Source organism: Prionailurus bengalensis, chromosome D2, assembly GCF_016509475.1.
Source record: "Prionailurus bengalensis isolate Pbe53 chromosome D2, Fcat_Pben_1.1_paternal_pri, whole genome shotgun sequence".
Classification (NCBI taxonomy): domain Eukaryota; kingdom Metazoa; phylum Chordata; class Mammalia; order Carnivora; family Felidae; genus Prionailurus; species Prionailurus bengalensis.
Window position 1 is genome coordinate 13,439,892 of NC_057351.1, and position 25,065 is coordinate 13,464,956.

The 25,065-nt window shown below is 44.5% G+C and overlaps 1 protein-coding gene across 2 annotated transcripts in view; it reads left to right on the top strand.

Moving 5' to 3' along the window:
* The window catches only part of TOMM20 (translocase of outer mitochondrial membrane 20), a 36,175-nt gene extending 12,648 nt beyond the window's left edge, over nt 1-23,527 (top strand). The window contains exon 5 of one of the 2 annotated variants that reach the window (XM_043596279.1): nt 2,678-5,504. In XM_043596279.1, coding sequence (XP_043452214.1) covers nt 2,678-2,722 — 45 coding nt within the window. In that variant the 3' untranslated portion in view covers nt 2,723-5,504. Of the gene's footprint in view, nt 1-2,677; nt 5,505-21,856 lie in introns of those variants that run through there. The other variant, XM_043596280.1, reaches the window with a different exon arrangement.
* The last annotated feature ends 1,538 nt before the right edge of the window (nt 23,528-25,065 follow it).

Consider the following 25,065-nt stretch of genomic DNA (forward strand, 5'->3'; position numbering starts at 1 on the left):
ACCTTCTCCTGTGAGCCCATGCATTCAGTGAAGTGGCCTGGCAGAGGACAGAGGAGCTAAGATGGCACAGCCCGAAACTAGATCATAAAGGGTTGTAGATTGCCTCTGACCTCACTTGTCTAAAGGCCCCAGTGCCTCCGCTTTTGCCAAGGTGGGCTTTGAGCTTGGAGCTCTTTAACTACATCCTCAAATCTGTATTGAACACAGTACCATTTGTATAAAAGATGACCTATAACTTAAGAGTTGATTAAAATTGCATTCTGTTCATTTTTAATCGTCTCCAGGAACTGAAATGAATCTATTTTTTGGAACAGTTTGTGTATTCATGTGTTAATTCCCATAGTTGATGTGATTAAAAATTAATAAAATGGTTAGTTCTTCAAACTGATCTTTATTCAACTAGTTGGAGAAGGGACTAGAAAGAAAACAAAGTCCCCAGAGATTTAAGGGAGAGGGTTGAAAAACCAAAGATTTGGTCTTAAACCTTTTTATTTAGACTAATGTGGCTCCTAGCGTGTCTGTATCAGAATTCTCTTAGAGTGTCTACTCTTGGAAAGGCGGCATAGCGCGGTGCTTTTGGAAGATTGACCTGAGGGTGAGGTCTTTTGAAATATGGATGAGTTTGGGATGAAGCCTGAATTCCTCTTTATAAAAATGGCCTCCTTTACTTAGTTAACTTATCTCATATTATTTTGACATATTTTCAAATGCTAATTTTGGAAGTACTTTCGGAGCATTTTCAGGCCAAAAAGGGAAATGTTTGGAGGCTAAGATGACCAGTAAAAAATCAGTATTCTTAGTTTATGTGGGAGTGAAAGAGATCTTAAATTCTTTTTGGTTTTAGTTATATAATTGACCAACCTCTAAAACAGTGCATGTTATTCTTCCTTTATTAACTTGGATTTTGAAATGGGACTGACCGCATGATCATTATTTTCTTTGATAACAGTGTTTAAGAGTGTTAAATGTTGAAATTGTAGAATGGATAAACTTTAGCAAGATTTGATTTCTTTGACTGCAGAGGACATCTCCCCTCCCCCCCCCTTAAAATTTTTTTTGGGAGGTGCCTGGTTGGCTCAGTCGTTTAAACATGACTCTTGATTTCAGCTTGAGTCATGATCTCATGGTTTGTGGGTTCGAGCCCCACATCAGGCTCTGTGTGCTGGTGCGGAGCCCACTTGGGATTCTCTCTCTTTGCTCCTCCTCTGCATATGTGTGCACATTCTCTCTCTCTCTCTCTCTCTCTCTCTCTCTCTCTCTCTCTCTCACAAAATAAACTTGAAAAAAAATTCTGGTTTTAATTGAAGTGTTGTTGACACAAAATGTTGCATTAGTTTCACATGTACTGCTTACTGATTTAACAGGTATACTTTATGGTCTGCTTTTCTCACTTTTGTCTCACCACACAACATTGTTAAACGATCGTGGGCTATATTCCCTATGCTGTACTTGTTATTCCCGTGACTCATTCATTCCATAACTGGGAGCCTGTACCTCCCACTCCCCTTCACTCGCTTTGCCTATGCCCCCTCCCCCACTTCCCTTCTAGCAGTTGCCAGTTTGTGTTTATGGGTCTCTGTCTGTTTTTTTGTTCGTTTTGTTTTTTAGATTCCACATATAAGTGAATTCAGATAGTGTTCATCCGTGTCTGACTTAATTCACATAGCCTAATACCCTCTAGGTCCATCCGTACTGCCGTTAGCAAGATCTCGTTCTTATGGCTGAGTGATAGTCCATTAAATTATATATATGCCACTTCTTTATCCATTCATCTGTTGATAGACACATAGTTTGCTTCCATATCTTGGCTATTGTAAATAATGCTGCAATAAACATAGGGTTGTGTACATCTTTTCGAGTTAGTATTTTCATTTTCTTTGGATAAATAACCGGCAATGGAATTGCTGGATCGTATGGTATTCCTATTTAAATTTTTTAAGGAACCTCTTTACTGTTTGCCACAGTGGCTGCACCGATTTACGTTCACACCAGCAGTGCACGAGTGTTCCCTTTTCTCCCCATCCTTGCCAACACTTATTATTTGTCTTCTTGAGTCTAGCCATTCTGACAGGTGTAAGGTGATGCTCCTTGTGGTTTTGATTTGCATTTCCCTGACGATGAATGATGGTGAACCTCTTTGCATGTGTCTGTTGGAAAAATGTCTCTTCAGGTGCTCTGCTCATTTTTAATCAGATTATTAGGTTTTTTTCTTGGTGTTGAGTTGTATGAGTTTTTTATATTTTTTTGATATTAATTCCTTGTTGCATATATCATTTATGAATATCTTCCAGTTCAGTACATTGCCTTTTCATTTTGTTGGTTTCCTTTGCTGTGTAAAAGCTTTTTGTTTTGGTATAGTTGCAATAGTTTATTTTTGCTTTTGTTTCCTTTGCATGAGGACACATGCTTAGAAATATGTTGCTAAGGTCAATGCCCAAGGGATTACGATCTATGTTTTCTTCTAGGAGTTTTATGGTGTCGGGTCTCATACTTAGGTCTTTAATTCTTTTTTGAGTTTACTTTTGTGTATCGTGTAAGAGTGTTCCAGTTTCATTTCTTTGCATGTAGCTGTCCAGTTTTCCCAGCACCATTTGTTGAAGAGACTGTCTTTTCCCGTTGTATATTCTTGCCTCCTGTAAAGGACATTTAAAAATTAAATTTTTTTTTTCTCTTTCAGAGAATTGTAAGTGCTCAGAGCTTGGCTGAAGATGATGTGGAATGAAAAACCAATATCAACATAATCTCAATTAAAAATATTTTTAAAATCTTAACTCGGAAGATGAGCAGCTCTGGGGGAATAAGGGCAAATAGGCTGGTTATGGACTGTCCTACACTGAAATCTACCAAAGTTAATTTTTACTTTGTGTAGATCCATTTGTCTGTTTTATTTATTTTTCCCAGTGAAAAGTGTATTTTGATAGAAGTCTTTTCATTTTATAAATACACTACGAGTTACCGAAATATCATGGATTTATTTTATTCCTAAAATGTGCAATTAAAATGTACATATAGCGTCACATTTCTTACGTTAAAAATACTCTGCTTAGTTTTGAAAGATAGGCCAAGAAAATGTAGGAGAAAGTTGAAGAATGCACGTTTTTTTTTTTTTTTTTAAAGCTAGTTTATTTTGTTCTACATAAAAGAATTGGATGGAAACCTGCTTTATCAAAACTAAGCATTAAAATCTTTGAGAGGTCATTTCTTTCCTTTTAATCTCTTAATACGTGAGATGTGCTGCTGTGCTGTATTAACTCACCTCCCTGTGTATTTGTCTTGAAATGTTTTGTTTAAACCAGTGGGCTTAATGTGTTCTGGATATTTATCTCCATGCATTTTAGCTGTATGTAGTTGCAGATAGCACTGGGAATTAGATCTGTGTCATTCTTAATCTAGCCATGTGAGCTTCACCAATTACTGTCTGCCCTCTTTCCTCTTTATAAATGAGGCAGTTGGTCTGCTAATTCAGAGAAGTGTCCCTTTCAGCTTTTAATTCATTTGTTTCTGTTTAGCATCTATTTTCAAGTCCACCTTTTCCTGAGGTATATGTTTGTTTGGACAACCAGGCCTTGCATTTTTTTATACTCTGAATTTTGCATGCTTGCCTGACTTTGTATTTTTGAGTTGATCCCCCCCCACCCCCCACCTTTTTTTAAAGATCTAACTTGTGTTGGTTTTCACCGAAATCCTATGGTTCTGTCACTGTTGTAAATCTGAAACTTAACTTTTAGGTAGCTGGGATGATACGCTTGTAAAATGCTTATTCCCTTTGCTTTTATCTTCAGTGTATCTCCTTAATCCTCTTTCATTTATCTTGTTACGATGAGAATAAGGTGTAACCTTGTAGCTGAAGACTTGGAAAGAATGGAGGTGTTCTCAAAATAGTGACGTGTTTTCTGCAGTCACAGATTCAACATCGGGCCTGAGAATAAAGATCCTTGGTACTTGCTGTCATCTGTTGAACTGAGTAACAATTCCTCCCTGTATAGGTTGCCTTTACTCTGTCTAAAAATCTGGAGAGATCCCAAAGACTTTGCCTAGGTACCAGACTTTTTATTTTGTTTTACTTACAAATTTTCCTTAACCTTGGGTTTTTGTTGTGGTTGAGATCTAAAGGAGAGCGTTTGCAGTATGGTTCTAAGTTTTTGCCTCTGGACATCCCCACGCCCTTTGGCAGGTCACATTACATCTCTGAACTTACCTCCTAGTATTCTCGTCTGTAAAAGAACATCAGACCACGCGACTCAGACATTTAAGGACTCTTCCTTGTGTATCTTCCACATGTGTAATCCTGAACCCTTAAACAGTGTGCTTTTCTTTTTGATAACACCCAGCCTGCTCTTTTGTGGGGATAGGGAGGTGACCAGTGCAAACATGCTAGTCAGTTTTACCAATAGGTCCCAAATCCAAAGGAGGGCAATGGCGATTGGTCAGCAATTGACCACATCGGTAGGAAACAAGCTTTTGTCCTGTGCCCACCCCAGCCAGAGGGAGTGTTGAGACCAGGGGCATCCAGAATATAGGTTAGAGTTAGTATATAGAGGCAAGAACAAGGGGCAGGCAGCTTGGCAAGGGAGGAATGGACCCAGAGAAACTAAGGACTAGCTGGAGGAGTGAGGGGTTAACTTAGCTGTGTGGGAGGATGTGAAGGCTATATGCTCTGGAGAATTCTGTACTCTGAGCTGGGTATCACTTAGTTTTCTGAAAAATAACCAGCTTTGATGTAATACTTGTTGAAAAGGCTGTGGTATCTTCCCATTAGAGCCGATTATGCTGTCATTTTCTTACTTAAATGATGGTTTTCAGAACAGGTGCCACTTCTGAAAGTCGTTTTGTTAAAAAACAAAACAAACCCAAGCAAGGTTTTCCCCAGATACTTAATGTGCTGAACACCATTTCCTATCTAAAGTTTTAAATGGTGATGGAACCACGCAGTCAGTAGGGGCGATGCTGGCCCAGTGGTCCTCAGCCCAAGATTTAGGTAGAGTGGTGACAACCTGAGTGCGCCCATGTCCTAATGTTGCATGCCTGGGTACTGTCTTTGGAAATGGAAATATGTATTTGTGTATGTTGATGTGCTTCCTTGGGAAAGATCAATTTTTCGATTCCACAGTTGTACTTCAGGTGAAAGCACACTTAAGATGGGCTTACCTGACTGTGTCCTGCTAGCCTGTTAACAGATGACTAGGACTTAACATTCACATTGAACTTCTGTAAAGTACATAAAACCTAGTACGGTGGCCATAGTAGGCACTCAGTAAATTTTTGAGTCCTCTTACCCTTCGGTAATTGATTTTTTTTTTTTTTTTAACTAAATTTCTGCTTTTCTGACCTTGTTGAACCAACTTCTGGACCAGAGTATTAATGAAATATTGCCGAAGAGAGTTTGAGAAAATTGGTATATGATGCAGATATTACACAAAATTCTTTCTTGTAACAAAAAATGCAGTTTTATTATTGCTTGTGCCTCAGCTGTTTTAAGTGAATATTAAAGGGCTTGGAGAACATGTTGGCTTGGTGTGTATTTGCAGAAGTGAAATCTGAATTTGATGACTGGCAGTGGTGGTACCTGCCTCTAGGTTGACATCCTTTAGAGAAGGTTGACAGTTGGGCAGCTCCTCCCAGGAAAAGTTTGCAGTATGGTTCTATGCAGTTTGCCTTTGACTTCATATCCCAGGTTAAGAACCCCTGCTTTAATGTCAGCTGGTGAGGATTCTGGGTCATCGTGATTACCCAAGTTTAACAGGTACCTGGAAGGATTGCTAAAGCACATTGCTGGGCAGCAGGTCAGACCCAGGAGCACATTTTCAATATTCCTTTTTTTAATTAAAAAAAAAAAAAGTGATTTTCTTTTAAGTAAACTCTGTGCCCAACTTGGGGCTCGAACTCATGACCCCAAGGTCAAGAATCACATGGTGTATGCACTGAGCCAGCCAGGTGCCCCCTGTTAGCATTTCTAATGAGTTCCCAGGGTTTGGTGATGCTGCTGGACTGGGGCCATGCTGTGAATGTGACCCAGCAGCAGTCAGGGGTGACCTAGAAAACATGAATAGGAAATTATTGTAGGATAGCGAGTGTTCATGTCCCAGATGATGTGCTTCAGCGGTGCACTCTAAAAATGAGGTGTGTAATTAAAAAGCCAGCCAACTGGTGGTAGTATGTGATTATTTAAGAACACCCAGTACTCATTCGATAATCCAAAGCATAAAGACAGTCAATTACAGACTTTATGTTCGAGATAGGCCAGTCCATTTAAATGTTATTTTAGGATTTTTTCCCCCATAAATAGCCCATTAACTAGACACATAAATTAAGCAGAAATTCCATTCCCTGGGGCGTGCTCAGGTCACGATCTTGACCGTTTGTGTGCTTGAGCCCCATGTCTGGCTGTGAGCTGACAGGGCAGAGCCTGCTTGAGATTTTCCCTCTCTCGAAATAACAGAAAAAATTTACATTCACTAAGCATTTTGATTGTGAGTTCTAAAATTCTTACTTGATATTTGTGTCTGGGCAAATCAAATGGATTTTTTCCTTTTAGAGGGTCTCCAGGACATTTTATATATGGAACCTTTTCCTTCACTTTTAAAGGCTTACAGCTGTGTTATGGAAACAGTCCAGGAGGCATTGCAGAGGTACTGAATTCTTGTTTAATATCCATTGTTATTGATAGAGGAGTCAAACACTTCCCGATAATATGGATATAGAAGCTAGGAGTCAGGGGTGGGGGGAGAAAATGAGTAAGAGAGGCTGTGGTTAAGCTAGAGCTTGATCTGAAAAATCTGTGCCTGGTTCGGGGAGAAAACGGGATCCCACTGGAGCTTCACTGAGATCTTAAGATCCATGTAGCCTTGCCTTTTCTTGGTAGCCTAAGGAAGTAGCTAGACTGAAGTGAGCTGGCCTTTCAGCTTGTACCTGGGCAGAGTGGGTATGTTTGAAGTTGTAAAGCAGAACGAGTTGCCTGTTACCCAGAGGAGCGCACGAGACAAGTCCCTGGAGAGGTGGAACGTGCTCGCTCAGTGACCTCTGGACAGTGACATCGTACATGCAGCTGCTCACTCTATTCGGCATTTGAAGAGGACAACTTGGTGGTCTTAGCAGAGACTGATTCTTATAAAAAATTATATCAATGTGCCATTTTTTTTTTAGAGCCCTGCACTAGTTTTCAAAAGCTTCCCTTGCAGTTAGGACTCCAGTAGCAAGTATAGAAGCCCAACTTGAATTAGCAGAAGTGGCATTTGTTGCCTCAGGAAAAGTACGTCTAGCCTTTCAGATTAGAGTGAGCTCCCTAAACCTGACTGTCCCCTCCACCTCTGCATCTCACTGTGCTAGTTTGACTTTTACTAACAGTCTGAAAGAGGCTGGATCTCCAGGCCTCACATAGGGGATGACAAACATTTCCTCACTCCAGAATGTATTCACTCAGACTCCCTACTATCTCAGACAGTAGCTGTTCCCCTCTCATAGCTTAAGAAACCTGCCCAGGGACGCCTGGGTGGCTCAGTTGGTTGAGCGACCGACTTCGGCTCAGGTCATGATCTCACAGTTTGTGAGTTCAAGCCCCACGTAGGGCTCGGTGCTGACAGCTCAGAGCCTGGAGCCTGCTTCTGATTCTGTGTCTCCCTCTCTCTCTGCCCCTCCCCCACTCATGCTCTTTGTCTCAGAAATAAATAAACATAAAAAAAAAAAGAAACCTGCCCAGTGTTGCATGATAAATGGAAGATTCAGGATCCTCCCCACCACCATCTTTATTGAAGTAAGATAAATAAATTAGGATTTTATATATTTAAGATGTGTGATGTGATGTTGGGGTATAGTGGACATGAAATGATTCCCGTAGTCAGGCTAACTAACATCTGTCACCTCAGATATGTTACATTTTTAGGTGTGTGATGTGAGAATACTTAACATCTACTCTCTGCAGGGGCGCCTGGGTAGCTCAGTTGGATAAGCGTCCGACTTCGGCTCATCACGGTCTCACAGTTAGTGAACCCCATGTCGGACTCTGTGACAGCTCAGAGCCTGGATCCTGCTTTGGATTCTGTGTCTCCCTCTCTCTGCCCTTTCCTTGCCTGCTCTCTGTCTCTGTCTCTCAAAAATAAACATAAAAAAAAAAAAAAAAAACTACTCTGCAAATTTCAAGTATACAACGCATTTAACCGTATAGTCCCCATGCTTCAGAACTTATAACTGAAAGTTTGTACTGTGTGTTCAACATCTTCCAATTTCTCTTACTCCCTTGTCCCTGGCAACCACCATTCTACTCTTTCTATGAGTTTGATTTGGTTTTCCAAAAAAAATTAAAAAAAAATTTTTTTTAACCTTTATTCATTTTTGAGAGGCAGAGAGAGCATGAACGAGGGAGGGGCAGAGAGAGAGGGAGACACAGAATCTGAAGCAGGCTCCAGGCTCCGAGCCTCAGCACAGAGCTGGACACGGAGCTCGAACCCACAAACTGTGAGATCATGACCTGAGCCGAAGTCGGACGCTCAACCAACTGAGCCACCCAGGGACGGACCCCCACCCGCCCCTTCCCGGCCAAATTGTGTTTTAAAGTAGTCTGTACACCTACCTGGGGCTTGAACAACCAACCCCAAGATCAGGAGTTGCATGTTCTCTGACTGAAGCAGCCAGGCACCACAGCAGAAGAGTGATTTGTTTAGATGCCACCCATAATTGAGATCATGGTCTTTTTGTTTGGGGCTTATTTCACTTGGCATAATATCCTCCAGGTTTATCCGTGTCAGAAATGGTAGGATTTCCTTTTTTTTCCCCTTTATTTTGAGAGAGTGAGTCGGGGAGAGGCAGGCAGAGAGGGAGAGAGAATCCCAAGCAGGCTCTGCAATGACAGACATGAAGCTGGATCTCACGAACCAGGAGATCACCACCAGGACTGAAGTCAAGAGTTGGTTGCTTAACTGACTGAGCCACCCCGGTGCTCCAGAATTTGCTTTTTTAAGGCTGAATATCCACCTCCACCCCACCCCCCACCACGCACACACACACACACCTGTAACATTTCATTTATCCACCAACAGACATTCAGTGTCTTCTCCTGCCTTGCCTCTGGCGAAGAACACTGTGACGACCGTGGGGGTGCAGCTGTCTCTCTGAGATGATGATTTCATTTCTTTCAGACATATCCCCCGAAGTGGGATTGCTGGGTCACGTGGTAGTTCTGTTTTTAAGTTTTTGAGCCATCCCCACACTCTTCCACAGTGACTACACCAACAGTTCCAAAGGGAGCGGGCTCCCTTTCTCCACAGCCTTGCCAACACTTGCCGTTTTGACTTTGATAATGGCCGTCCTGTCAAGTGTGAGGTTATATTGTGCTCTTATCAATTTCCCAGATGGTTAGTGAGGAGCACTTTTTGGCCATTTGTATGTCTTTGGAAAAAAATGTCTACCGGGGCCTTTGCCTATTTTTAAAATTGGGTGGTGGTTGTTTTGTTTTTGTTCTGTTTTTGTTTTGTTTTTTTTTTTTTTTTTTTGCTTTAGGTTGTAGGAGTTCATATTTTTTTGGATATTAACCTCTTTGATGAGAGGTGGTTTGCAAGTATTTTCTTTCATTCCATTGGTTGCTTTCTCACTTGTTGGTTTCTGTTGCTGTGCAGAAATTGTTTACTTTGATATAGTCCCATTTATGTTTCCACTGTAAATGTTATGAAACTACTTAATAACTTTGCTTTTAAACTTCTGAATTTCACCTTTACGGTTTTTCTTATAACATTTCCAGAACTCTATTTCAAATGTCAATCATTTGTAAATTTATTTTTGGTGTTTTACTTTTTTTTTCTTTTAAGTTTATTTATTTTGAGAGGGGGGTGTTGGGGCAGAGAGAGGGAGAGAGAGAATCCCAAGCAGGCTCCACACTATCCACGCAGAGCTCCAACATGGGGCTCAGTCTCATGAAACGTGAGATCATGACCTGAGCTGAAATCAAGAGGCTGACGCTCAACCCACTGAGCTACCCTGGCACCCTAGTGTTTTACTTTTTTAATTGAAGCATAATTGACACCAAGTTATATTGGTTTCAGTTGTACAACATAGTGATTCAATAATTCTGTGCATTGTGCAGTGCTCGCCATGATAAGTATAGTTACTGTACAACATTATCACAGTATTAGCGACCGTAATCCCTTTGCTGTGCTTTTTATCTCGGTGATTAATTATAACTGGAAGTTTGTACCTCTTCGTCCCTTTCACCTATTTCGCTCCTCCCTTCACCCCCCTCCCCTCTGGCAATCACTAGTTTGTCCTCTGTATTTATGACTCTGCTTCTAGTTTTCGTTTGTCTGTTCATTTGGTTTTTTAGATTACACATGTAAGTGAAATCATGGTGTTTATCTTTTTCTGACTTACTTCACTCAGCACTATACCCTCTAGGTCCATCCATGTTGTCACAAATGGCAAGATCTCGTTCTTTTTATCACTGAGTAATATTCCACTGTGTATATATGCACCACTTCTGTATCCATTCATCCGTCCATGGACACTTAGTCTACTTCCATATCTCGGCTACTGTAAATAATGCTGTGATGAACCTGGAGGTGCGTAGATCTTTCTGAATTAGTATTTGTGGGGGGGGAGGGTTTAATACTCAACAGTAGAATTACTGGGTTATATGGTATTTCTATTTTTAACTTTTTCAGGAATCTCCATACTGTCCTAGTGGCTGCACCAGTTTGCATTCCCACCAATAGTGCACGAAGGTTCCCTTTTCTCAGCATCCTTGCCAACACCTCTTATTTCTTGTCTTCTTGATTCTAGCCCTTCTGACAGGTGTGAGGTTTTGATTTGTGGTTTCATTGTGGTTTTGATTTTCATTTCCCTGACGATGAGTGATGTTGAATATCTTTGCATATATCTGTTGGAAGAAGGTCTTCGGAAAAATGTCTTCTTTGGAAAGATGTCTGTTCAGGTCCTCTGCCCATTTGTAATCAGATTGTTCGTTTTTTAAGTGTTGGGTTGTAAAAATTCTTTATATATGTTTTGGATATTAACCCTTTGGCAGATATTTTATGTGCACATATCTTCCATTGAGTAGGTTGCATTTTCATTTTGTTGGTGGTTTCCTTTGTCTTGCAAAAGCTTTTTAGTTTAATGTAGTCCCACTTGTTTTTCCTTTTTGTTACCTGGCTTTTGGTGTCAAATTGAAAAAATCATCACCGAGGCTAATGTCAAGGACCTTTTCCCTTATGTTTTCTTCTAGGGGTTTTATGGTTTCAGATCTTACAGTTAAGTCTTTAATCCATTTTGAGTTGATTTTTATATATGTTGTAAGATAAGAGTTCACTTTCATCCTTTCACATGCAGCTAGCCAGTTATCCCAGCACCAGTTTTTGAAGACTTTTTTTCCTCCTTGTATATTCTTGGCACCTTTGTTGAGGGTTAGTCGGCTGTAATAAGACTGAGGGTTTAAAATAAGGGTAACTTGCACTTTACTTGACTGCCTGTTTGAGAGATAGGGTAAAAGGAATTGGGCGACTTTTTTCTTTTTTTAAAGAATGTAGGTACTGGGCCACCTGGGTGGCTCAGTTGGTTAAGCGTTCGACTTGGGCGCAGGTCATGACCTCATGGTTCCTGATTGTTCAAGCCTTGCATCGGGCTATGTGCTGTTAGTGCAGAGCCTGCTTTGGATCCTCTATCTCTCTCAAAAACAAATAAGCATTAAAAATAAAAAAACGTAGGTACTTTTCACCAAAGATGGAAGACACAATGCGCAAACAAAACAAAATGGCCACTATGTATAATTCATGTCACGCGTAGAATGGTTGCTTCTTTCTTGAGAGGGTACAAAGCCTGAGGAATTGAAAGCACAAAACGTTATTGAAATTATGTCTTCTCTCTTCTAAAAATGAGAGTTTTGTTTTTGTTTTTGTTTTCTGCTCTGTAACTTTGCATTGTCTCACATAAAAATCTCTTTGCTCCCTCCCAAGTCACTAATATACAGTTAACGCTTCAGGAAGGAATGCCATGACCCCTAAGCTGTGGTCACAGTCGGGACCCGGTAACAGGGCCAGAGTGTTGGAAAGGCAGACTGAAGAGCACATGGACCTGGAGGGCTCGCGCGGTGTGGCGGCTGGGGCTGGGGGCTGGGCTGTGGGTGGGGACGGTACCTTTGCCAGAACTTGCTCCTCTCCTAGATTCTGTTTCATTTAGGATTGCTCCCATCTCTCTGTTCTTCCTGGGTGATTTCATGCTCTCTGGCTTCATTGGCACCTATGTCCCCTCACTGAGCTCGGGTGGGTGTGGGTTCCTGCTTGCTCAGCATCACATGGCTGTGTGCAGGCACCTCACGTGGCTTGTACAGAGTTGAATTAATTCCCTTGCACAGGCTCCTTCTGAGCTGTCTTCCACTTGGCTGTTACCTACTCACCACACTACACCAATGACCAAACCTCGCCCCTCCTATTCTTTCTGTGTGTCTGATCCATTCCACTCTTCCCTGGCCTCACTGCTACTCTAGGATATTTGTTTATAGTTACTGTGCAGCCTCATCGACTCTGATCCACTCTGCTGCCCCAGGAATTGCTCTGAAACGTCCCTCTCGTGTGGCATCCAAGGCCCTTATAATCAGACAGTTGACTAATTCTCCAACCTCATTCACTGAGATCTACTGTAATTTTTTTAGTAACGTCCCGTTCACCCACCAGACCACTCCTAAATACGTGTGTCTTAGTGATGATTGGGTTTCTCAGCATAAAGCGTAGTTAAATGCTTAGTAAATACTTAATGAATGGAAATCCATATGATCAGAAGTTGGCTGGGAATTGTTCACAATGAAACGAATATAAAAGATTTTTTGACATGACACATGAAGGTACATGGAAGGACAAACAATATCGTTGTGAAGAGTGATAATATCTCTTTTAAAAGCTACTTATTAAGTCATTGGGTTTATTATTTTTTTCTAAGTTTATTTTGGTGGCACCTGGGTGGCTCAGTTGGTTAAGCGTCCCGACTCTTGATCTCAGGTCGGATCACGATCTCACAGTTCAGGAGTTCGAGCCCCACATTGGACTCTGTGCTGACAGAGCCTGCTTGGGATGCTTGGGATTCTCTCTCCACCCACTCCCATCAAGGCAGAACAAAGGACATAGAAGTTTATTCAATACACCACAAGATGGGCAGTACAGCAGAGACTGTCTGCAGCAAGGTGGCAGTGAGGGGCCACAGTCACAGGGTGGAGTGAGGGAGATATGGGAATGGATGGAATTTTCCCTTTTTTGGTAACTGTGCCTGGTGGTAAGTAGCCCATTGGTTAATTAGAGCCTATGGTTATTACGAGGTGGGTCACTTAGTGAGCCTGCTTGCCCGAAGCTTGTGGTGGTCGGTGAGCCCTGTGGGCTCTTTGACCTTACTCAGGTTTACCCTTGGTCAAGCCTGTTGCTTAGAAGCCGCCTCCACAAAAAGGTTTTTACTCCTTTATTTTTTTACCAAAGACAATACCAAGCAGCATTCTAGATATTTCTCTTAATGCTTTCAGCTGTCTGCTGAACTTGAGATTTCTTCCCAAATGCTCCGGGACCCAAAGTCCTTGATTTTGAGAGTAGACACAGGTACACCAAACGTCCATGGGGAGGGGGAAGTGAGTGGACAGGGGGGTGTTCTGACTTGTAATTTCCATGTGGCGAAATTGTCGACCCGTTGTCCGTTGATTTGGGCCTGTGAGTTGAGTATATTTCTGTTGATTCTCTAATAGAAACAAAATGGCCGGCCAGCCTGCTTTCTGAATAAAGGGGGACATTCAACAGGAAATGTGCAGAATTTCCATGTTCTTCCTTTTGTAATGTGTAACTTCCCTTCTGCAAAAGGGCCTACAGATCTGACTGTGATGGCATCATCAGGATGCTGGGGGAAGCAGGGAGACTGGAAAACACAAAGTCATCTCAACACCAGGGGAAGCCATTCACTCAGTTCCACAGACTCGTCTGGAATGCGTTGTACACCTCTGGCCGCCTAGACAGCACATCTTCCTTCAGGACACGTCTAGTGTCCTGTTAGCTCTGTGTCTCACGTTCATCATACCTCCTGAAAGACGTTCTGAAATGTCTCTGTGTTTGGACAGAGTCCCACACTGAGACACCTCAGGCCAGTTGACTTTCTGTGTCACCTCCCCCGCCCCGCCCCGCCCCGCCCCGCCCCGCCCCGCCCCGCGGCCTTCAGCTTGGTCAGATCCGTGCGGCTCCAGCTCCCAGTGTTGGTTTTCATCCAACAGGTCGGGCATGCCGGTCCTTGCATGCAAAAAGATGTGCCTGAAGCTTTTCTCCAAGGGAGGCTGGCTGCCAGGGGGTCAGGGACCTTTTCAGGGCTAACCACATTCCTCACCTCTGATCCTTTAACAGATATTTAGAATATTCTGGATTTCTCAGATTGTGCTTCAGAGCAGTAAGAGCTGAGAGTTAATGATATCCTCTGTTAGAATTTTAGCCTAATCTTTCAAGTCCTCTGTTTTAAGAATCATTTGTAATCATGTTCCTTTATCTTATGCTCCCTTTAGGTACTGTTATAACATAAAAAACAGTGTATTTTGTAAAAACAAACTGCATCTGTGTAATGTTTTGACAGGTCAGGTGTTATATCATTGAATTCACAAAGCTGAGGAAGGTAAGGATATTAACAAAGGACACAGTGACGGGGAGGCATGGAAGGATCCAGTGATTTGTTCAGCATCACTGAGTTAGTGATTAAGATGCATCCAGATTTGGGATGCTTGGGTGGCTCACTTGGTTGAGCATCCCACTTTGGCTTGGGTCATAATCTCACAGTTCGTCGGTTGGAGCCCCACGTCAGGCTCTGTGCTGACAGCTCAGAACCTGGAGCCTGCTTCAGATTCTGTCTCTCTCTCTCTCTCTCTCTCTCTCTCTCTGCCCCTCCCACTCATGCTCTGTATCTCTCTCAAAAATGAATAAACATTAAAAAAAATGCATTCAGGCTCATCTTCCTGGTTTGTATCTGAGCCACACTACATCACAATGCTTTGAGGACAGCAAACTGATATAAATGTCCTCATCTCAACAGGATGTGTGTTTAAAAACTTCCTTTGGAAGGAGGTAAGCTCTAGTACGGCCGTGCTGTTTTGCTACTTCTGTTCATTGCAACACCTCTGGTGCCTAGCTTGGGTTCTAGCACGAGACGGGCACTTCAGTAAAAGCTAACTGAATTAATTAAAAAGACGTTAGTTAAAACAATTTTGTGGAGCCTGACAGAAAATGCTGTTAGTCAAACCTATGAGACTATGAGACCCCCCCCCCCATCTCAAAAAAGAGAAAACAAAAAAAGAAAGGACATAGGTCCCTGTGTCCTGAGCAACACAAAATACTTGGCACCATAAAGGTTCATCTCTTCAATTATACTCTTCCTTTACCACAGCTGTCCTCTCCCAAAACAAAGATACACAAACTTCCTTCTCAGAGGGACTTAAGATCTTCGATAAGGAGGGGCTGGCTGGGTCAGTCAGTAGAGCACGTGACTCTTGATCTCAGGTTTATGAGTTCAAACCCCACACTCGGGGTAGAGATTACTTATAACTGAGATCTTTAAAAAAAAAAAAAAAAGGTACGTGATAAAGATGTTTTCAGGAAACAGCTAAGCCAGCCCTAGAGTCAGAGTATGCTTGGAAGACACCCATCGTAACCAATTCTTACAAACCCCGACCTGTTTAAAATAATTTGTGATTTAAAGCGATTAAAATAGTTTGTGATTTAAAAACTTTTCAGTGGTTCATTCCATGCTGAAAAGCACTTGACAGATATCCTACAGTTAGAGGAATAAGCTCTCGTCAAGTCAAGAAAAAACATCTCCCCTAACCAGTTTTCAAAGGGTTCTGGGTTAGTCTAATTACAGACCATATTATTCATTTGTGGAGATAGGACACCTGACTTGCTGTCCTGGAGGCACACAGGAGTTTTTCAGGGATGGATTTGTCAGCCACAAACTTCTCTTTCAAGCACCTGCAAGCGGGTCATATTTTGTGCCCTTGTGATGTGACCCCATGAGACAAAAGTAACAGGTGAGCTGTGTGTATACATATGCCTCATCTGAAAATGCTTTAAAAGCTGCCAGCTGGGCCACATGGAAATTCAATCTCCATTGCATAGGGCTCGGGGCAGCCGAGTTATTGGACACTGGACCAGGCTTTCTGATAGGCAAGTATCAGCAAAGTATGTATCAGGTAATATGTTTACAAAACCACATTCCTCCCTCCTCCCAGCATTCCATCCAAATTTTGCACAGCCATCGCTGTTCTGACCCTGTTTGCTCGGAGATCGTCTGCCAGGTAGCGGACGACCCGTGTCTGCTTTAAGTCCAGAAGTGGACGGAGAAGACAGCGGGCGTCGAGCTGACCCCTTCTGCAGTTCCAAGTTGGGGAAGGGGCCGCCAGGCCCGACCAGGCCGGCGGGTGGTGAGCGGCGCCTGTCCCGACCGCGGTCCCCCAGAGAACTCGCAGCCGGCAGGAGTCAGAGCGAAGGAGGGCTCTGGCGCCATCTAGTGGCGGTGCTCCGGGCGGCGGCCCTGTCCCCGCGCCGGGCGCTCAGGAGCGGAACTGAGACCCCCCGCCTCCCCCAGCCCGGAGCTGAGATTCTGTACAAAGTGCACACAGATCGTCAAGGGCAAAGCGAAAATACTTGAACGTGGATATTTTTAGGGGGAAATAAAAGTGCATCCGGGAAATTGTACCAGGATAACATTTTGCCAAGTCTCTTGTTGCAGAGCCCCATAAATTTGAATGTTACATGGGAGCGGAGGCCAAATGAGAATGCGAAATACAGGACACTAGTTGGAAGGATCCCTGACTTGTCAAAGAGGCCTCATTCCAACGTGAGCTTCAAAGTGCCTCAAAGCAACCTATGTTTTGTGTAAAAGGCAAAGAGTAAAAAACATGGCAGAGGGTTTCTTTAACTCCTTAACTTCCCAGTTCTGCGCAAAAATAGAGGGGCAGCCGTGGTGGGACAGATTTTGGAACCAGAGACTTGGGTCTTGGGTTCCAGATTTGCAACTTACTAAGGACTTCACTTCTTGGAGCTTCCTCGGATTCATTTCCAAAGAGGATGGTAGTAATAGACACTTCTCTAAAGAAGACATCCGGATGGCCAACAGGCACATGAAAAGATGTTCAGCGTCGCTCCTTATCAGGGAAATACAAATCAAAACCACACTCAGGTATCACCTCACGCCAGTCAGAGTGGCCAAAATGAACAAATCAGGAGACTATAGATGCTGGCGAGGATGTGGAGAAACGGGAACCCTCTTGCACTGTTGGTGGGAATGCAAATTGGTGCAGCCGCTCTGGAAAGCAGTGTGGAGGTTCCTCAGAAAATTAAAAATAGACCTACCCTATGACCCAGCAATAGCACTGCTAGGAATTTATCCAAGGGATACAGGAGCACTGATGCATAGGGCCACTTGTACCCCAATGTTCATAGCAGCACTCTCAACAATAGCCAAATTATGGAAAGAGCCTAAATGTCCATCAACTGATGAATGGATAAAGAAATTGTGGTTTATATACACAATGGAATATTACATGGCAATGAGAAAAAATGAAATATGGCCTTTTGTAGCAACGTGGATGGAACTGGAGAGTGTGATGCTAAGTGAAATAAGCCATACAGAGAAAGACAGATACCATATGGTCTCACTCTTATGTGGATCCTGAGAAACTTAACAGGAACCCATGGGGGAGGGGAAGGAAAAAAAAAAAAAAAAGAGGTTAGAATGGGAGAGAGCCAAAGCATAAGAGACTGTTAAAAACTGAGAACAAACTGAGGGTTGATGGGGGGTGGGAGGGAGGAGAGGGTGGGTGATGGGTATTGAGGAGGGCACCTTTTGGGATGAGCACTGGGTGTTGTATGGAAACCAATTTGTCAATAAATTTCAGAAAAAAAAACAAAAACAAAGAGGATGGTAGTGTCTCCTCACAGAATGAAAACCCCGACTGCACCCACCATCTACGTATCCACGCCCATCCCCCCAACACTGTGGGCGCACCTCTCAGAGCGGGGGGTGGGGGGCTGGCGGGGCATTGGCTTTGGACCATTGGTCGGCCTTGCTGCAGTCGTGCATCCTGCCTTCTGCATCATCTCCCCCTCGCTGCTAGAGATTTCCAGTAGCAGAGACATGCTGTAATTTATCCCGTCTTAACAAAACCTCTTGACCCTTTGTCCCCTGCAGCTGGCATCCCATTTCTGCTCACTTTTACGTTACAGCAAAATGTCTCTAAAGGGCTGTTCATAGCCGCTGTCTCCACTTCTCCCATGACCCACCTATCAGACTTTTGTCCTGGCCCTTTCACCCAGGCAGCTTTTGCCAAGGAAACCGGTGACCTCCTCGGTGCTGAATTCTGGGGTCAGTTCTCAGTCTTTATCTGCGACGGCCTATCAGCACTACTGGACAGGATCGCTCCCTTCTGGAAAACTTTTGTTCTCTTGGCTTCAGGACACTACATGCTGGAGTCTTTCTCCCCACGCTGGCTGCTATTTCCCAGTGTCCAGGGCTCAGTCCTTGGATGTCTTTGCCAGTTACTCGCTCCTTAGTGCTCTTACGCAGTCCCGGGGCTGAAGATAGGATCTGTAGATGCTGACCAGTCCAGAGTCGCGTCTCCAGCCTCCGCGTCGCCACTAAACTCCAGACAACGAGAGCCAGCTTCCAGCTTGACCTCTCAGACTTGGCATTCCAAACTGAACTTGCGATCTTCCCCTCCAGATCTGCTGTTAGGATAGGAAAAGATAGGCTAAAAGAGGCAGAGAGGGAAAGATTAGGACCGGAGGTCCCTGGGTGGGGAAAAACACAGCGTTTGGAACAATGCTGGGAGAGCCTGACCACAGCAGACCCCCTCGGGCAAGAGAATGTCACAGACCCCACCTACTCCCCCTCGGGTTTCCCTCGGGAATTTGACAAGAGACCTGACTAAAAATAAGTAGACCAGAAAACGATGACCCACGGGGACCGGCATGGCCACAGACCCCTCCTTGTATGATGAAAATGAGCCAATCAGGAAAGGACAACCCAACACCTAGCGTTTTCCAGCCAGTCAAGGTCGACCCTGAGAAGGAACGAAGGGGAACCGTGGGAAACCAGGACCCTTGCCTCTACTCGCGGGCGTTCACTTTTGAATGTCGCCTCTCTGTCAAGAGAGCTCTCCTACTATTCTTCCTTTCTGATCTTACGGTCTCAGGAACTTTTGTCTGCCGCCGCTCATGTTGCGTTCACCACTTTATTCTTCGAAGGGGCAAGACGACGCGTCCCGATACTGAGGTAGAAAATCCTGCAGCGCTGTCTCTGGGGTCATCTCCATCCTAACGAATGGTTCCTTCAGGCTTCCAGACACTCAGGCCAAAAATGTCCGTCATCCTTGACCCCTCTTTTTCTCTCACACCTCACATCCGGTCTGTCCAAAAACCCTGTGGACTGCATACACTACATGGCCCTGAATCCAGTCCGTCCTCACCACCTCCCCCATCACTCTGGTTCCACGCTACTTTGTTGATCTCTTTAATGCCCATCTCCACCACAGAAGAAGCCCTCCATCCGTGAGAGCTGGGGTCCTGCCCACCCCCGGTTTTGTGTGTCACTGTATCCCCGGGGCTTCGAACTGTGGCCTAATAGGTGCTCAATAAATACTGGCCAATGAAAGAATGAATGAATGGAGCAATTCGTGAAGTGCGGGTATTTTATAAATGGTGGCAATCATTTTACATTGTCCTCCTTAGATATTTAATGTGAATCGGAAGTTAAAAGAGGAAATTGCACTGCGAAGGAGCAGTCAGACACACCCGTGTGTAATATGTCTGTAGTTTACCTTAAAACACTTCAGGGACGCCTGGGTGGCTCAGTCGGTTGAGCGTCCGACTTTGGCTCAGGTCACGGTCTCACGGTTTGTGAGTTCGAGCCCCACGTCGCCCTCTCTGCTGTCAGCACAGAGCTTGCTTCGGATCCTCTGTGCCTCTCTCTGACTCCCTCAAAAATAAATTTAAAAAACCCCCTCAAAACTGCACACTTCAGCAAGAAAAGAAATAAATGAAGCAAAGCTGGCAAAACGTAAACGATTGTAAAATGGAAGCGATGCGTGTGTGTTTGTTATACTGTATTCTTTCTGTATGTTTGAAAAATTCTAGTAATGGAAGAGTAACAGAAAGCATGATTGGCAGCATTTGTGGGATACCAGCTGCAGTAGCGTCGATTCAGAGCCACCTGCCCGATCGTGGCTGCCCGCCGAGCCAGAGGACCCCAGACGGCCAGCGAGGGCCCTGCGGTCCTGGGGGTGGGGGGTGGGGCCCGGCTTACCTGCCAGGCCCGTGCAGAGAACCACAGCGGCAGCAGCGTGGGCGCGCTGCTCCCATCGTGGCTCCTGAGAGATGACAGGTCGGCCTGAAATGCAGCCCTTCGGAGGTGCTCTCAAACAGCTCAGCTGTTTCTGGCCAAAAGGCTTTTGGTGCGGGGCCAGATTAACGCCTTTTGAACTTGGAGGTTGATAAAAAAGTTTAAGTTGAACTCAGAAGCCTGACAGAGCTATGTGCCAAAGCTAAACAGAAATGAAATAATGACTCTCCCTCCATGTGGCTTAAATGGGATAGCTCGAGATGCTGTCGGGTTCAGTGTGACAGCGTGTTTGAAGGTGTTCACGAATGGTTGTTTTCTTCCCCCTGGCTTCAAAGTAAATTCTGGGAAGTCCATTTTGCTGTTTTCTCTAGGTTGTGGGATCTGGGGTGATTTTTTTTTTTTCTTATGGTTTCCTGTGGTTTTCAAAATTCCTGCCCCCACCGCATAGTATTCTCACAGTAAGAGAAAACGGAGCGTGGGCTTTTTGCCTCTACCTCCTGTGTCAGTTGGGATGCTTTCCACTGTGACAGCAAATCCAGATCATGCTGTAGCGGAACGGGGCTCTGCTGTCTCCTAGACAGGGCCGGTGAGCATCAGGTACCGGGATGGGCCTGGACCTTCTTTCCCGTCTCCCTTTGTCCTGCAGGGACGAATCCTCGAGCTTTAGCTCCATTTTCAGGCAGATGCTTCCCTTGTGGTCGTGGTACAGCAGTAAGGGCTTTAGACTGGCGTCTTTCCAACCTCAAGTCCAGTGGGAACGACGTCAGTCCCCTGATTCCTGGCAAAATGTCCTTGGTATCTCACCGGCTCATCTGCCCACCTGTAACCCAATGCCGTGTGGAGAGGGAGATAGAGGATAGAGCAACGGACTGGCTTGTGTCTAGGTTATGTGCCTCTCCCCTGAGATGGAGGCGGGACCCTCTCCCCGAAGCGCATGGGCTAGGGCTAGGGAAACATAGTTTCCTGGAGGGAATTTGGTATCTAGTTAACAAAAGGAGGGGAATAGATGGCGGATAGCCAGAATATCACAAATGCTGTCTTCCTACCTACATCCAGAAATTATTTGCAATAACGCCATGCAGAGAAAGCTTAGGCCAAGGAAAGCTACTATCATTGAACCCAGAATGTAGCTCTGAGCTTCCTGGTGGCCAAGGCAAAAGGGAAAGTCTTGTTTACAGACTTCTAGCTCATCAGGATTAAACGGTAAGGAAGGATCAACAGCAGACAAAACGATTCCGAGGCTCATTTTAAGCTGTCCACTTCCTCCGTTTTCTCTGTCCATCTCCAACAAGAGCTCTTATCCCCTGTCTGCCTAGAGACACCATATGGCCTGCTGCCCTTTCTTTGCAGTTAAATACGAAACTATCAGAATATCCGGGAGGCTGGGAGCAGCGCCGCCATCACATTTCACTGTGTACTCCTGGAGGGAGGCAGCGAAGCTGAACTCGGAAAGGCAAAAAATCCACTGCCATCACATCATCAATTAGTCAGAACAAAGGGTCGAGACACTTGGAATTTAGTTCTGTTTCTCTTTTAGAGTCATCTGCGAGCCCTCCCCGCCCCAGCCTGACTCTGTGGAAGAGGAGCGAGCCGGATCGGATGGTGACGCCAGCGTTCCTGCCCGACTGCAAGAGAGCGCCTTGCACAGCGGGGAAAGTGGAATCCTGCTCTCGCCGAAACCCATTTCACAATGGTTTTTGCATCAAAAAGGTTTTCCGAGGTTTTCCTCCCAGACCACGTAGTTTCTCACAGATCCTGAGGGTTTCACACTCCATTCTTTTTCCCGTGTTGACAAGCGGAGGAAGCACATCTGTTTAGGCCGGGCGGGTGTGGCGCTGGCCGGGCCCCTGCCCTGCTCTCCTGGGCTTGCCGGTTGACGAAGCGGGAGCCCAGCCAGACCGGCCAGCAGCTGCAGGTGTTGAGCGGAGGGCTGGCCAGAGAGCCGCTCCCTTGGCCCCTGCAGGGAGCCTTCCTGACAAATGTCACCGCTGCTTCGGGAAGAGAAAATGTTGACCTGGTGACCCCTTCCTCCCCACTCCTAAACTTCAAGTTTACAGAGTACCTGCAGGGAACTGTTGATCCCCCAAAGTGAGGGGGAGGAGGGCACCTGTTGGTCTTACTCCTGCTTGGGGTATTTTCCTCTCTAGAGGGTCCTATTTGCACCTTAGTAATGGCCAGCATTATTATTATTATTATTTTATTTTATTTTTTTCTGGAAAAGCCGTATAGGAGACTAATTTGACTGTAGGAAGGAAATGATTTGTAACCTTTCCTGTATGATCTGTTCAGTCTCTCTCTTGTGTTATTCTTATGGTCTGGACTTCAGTATTTTATTTTATTAAAAAAACCCCTGTTCTTAACGTTTATTTATTTTTGAGAGAGACCGAGATCGGGTATGAGCAAGGGTGGGGCAGACAGAGAGGGAGACACAGAATCCGAAGCAGGCTCCAGGCTCTGAGCTGTCAGCCCCAATGTAGGGCTCAAACTCACAGACCGTGAGATCATGACCTGAGCTGAAGTCGGACGCTTAACCCACTGAGCCACCCAGGCGCCCGTGGACTTCAGTATTTTGGACTTGGAGTCGTGTGGTCTGTTGAGCATCCTTTTGGCTTCCCAGAACATATGTGAGTGGACAGCAGTTGCCTCTCCAAGGTGAGGACTGTTGCTTAGAATTGGTCTTAGTTATTTCAGCCTTCTGTTGGGGACTAGGATGTGACCTGGTAAGAATATGCCTTAGGTCGCCTGCCATGGTAGAAGGACATCACCACAATAAAGAACATTTTCGGCTGCTTTGTCTCTCCAGGCCGCGATGGCTTTCTTCCAGCACAGACACCCCACTAGGCCATTATTCATCTTATATAGTCAGAAGCCTTGTTTCAAACATTGGGTTGCAAAGTACAGTGGATCTCCTGATGACACATGGTTTTTCTTACTTCGGTAGTTTTTGTGAGTCTGTCACAAATGGACTGATTTCGCTTTAAGCAAAAGGTCTTTTATTTTGCTAACTTTTATTATGCTAAAGGTCTTTTATTATGCTATGATAATGCATAGACACAGATTAAAGGGTTTTTTTTTTTTTTCCCCCTGAGAAGAGTTGTCTACTCTCAACGGGAAAGAATACCACAACTCGACTGATGGCAGTGCCATGGACTGTTTCATGGTGGAAGAAAATAATGTAGCAGCTAAAATAAATGTGTGCTTTGCTTGAGCAAGGATCATTTATGAAATTGCCCAGTCAGGGGCTACACCCAGGACTTGCCTTCTGTAGAGGTTGTAACAATTACACAAAACCCGGGGAGACTTCCTTGAAACAAGCAAATGTTGCCAGTTGACAACAGGATTGTAAACATGACTCCAATTAGCGAATATACTAATGGCTCTTTCCTATCTGGGATTTTAGCTGTGTTAGCTACGAGAGGAAAAGTTCTCTCTCTGTCTTCCCACTTGCTCATCTCCCATTAAATTACTTACAGTCAATTCACAGGCCTTCGGGGATGATCAGCTAATTTTGAAACATCGCCTAAAAATCTGCAAACAGTGTAGTTAAGCCAGGCAGGTTAGAAGAATGCCCTCAGAAGCTTAGTTTATAACTAGGCTCATGCGTCACGTTTCCTGCGTTGCTTTCTGGGAGGTGCACGTGGGAAGAACTGACTGATCGATGTGGCCTTTGGATTTCTTCGGGGTGAAACAGATCTTTGTTCTAGCACTTTGCCCTCATTACAGTTGTTAGGAGAGGACGAGAGAGAGAGAAGGAGAAAGATTGATTTTATGTGTCGACTGGAGGGTGTTTTGGGATGAAATTAGCATTTATTTTTTTATTTAAAAAAACATTTTAATGTTTATTTATTTATTTTGAGAGTGAGAACAGGGGAGGAGCAGAGAGAAAGGGAGAGAGAGAATCTCAAGCAGGTTCCACACTGTCAGTGTAGAGCCTGCACAGGGCTTGAACCCACAAACCATGAGATCATGACCTGAGCCGGAATCAAGAATTGAACGCTTAACCGACTGAGCCACCCAGGCACTCCTGTTTTATCTTTTATTTTTAAATGTTTATTTATTTATTTTGAGAGAGAGAGAGAGAGAGAGAGAGAGAGAGAGAGAGAGAAAACATGCGTAGGGGAAGGGCAGAGAGAGGAGAGAGAGAATCCCAAGCAGGCTCTGTGCTGTCTTTGCAGAGCCTGATGTGGGGCTTGATCTCATGAACCTGAGCCAAAATCAAGAGTCAGACCCTTAACCAACTGAGCCACCCAGGCATCCTAGATGAGATTAGCATTTAAATTGGTGAACTTTGAGTAAAACCGATTGCTCTCCCTAATGTGGGTGGGCCTCATCCAATCAGTTGAAGGCCTGAATAGAACAAAAAAACCTGCCTCTTTCAGTAAGAGGGATTGCCACAAGATGGCCTTTGGACTTCATCTGCACCATCGGCTCTCCTGGATCTTTAGCCTGCCAGCCCACACTGCAGATTTTGGACTTGTCAGCCTCCATGTTTCTAGGAGTAAATTCCCTGTAAGAAATCTCTTTGTATACATATCCTGTTGATTCTATTTCTCTGGAGAACCTTGATTAGTACAGTGTGTCCTGCTGAGGCTGGCTCATCTGTGCAAGACAGATTTTCACTCAGGGAGTCCTTATAGGCCAACATGTACGACGTTCCTTAAAAACCCTCTACAAAAAACACACATCTGGTCTTTCTCAGAAGCACTTTCTTGGTGTGCTTGAGTGCCATCTAGTGTCAGTTGTAGG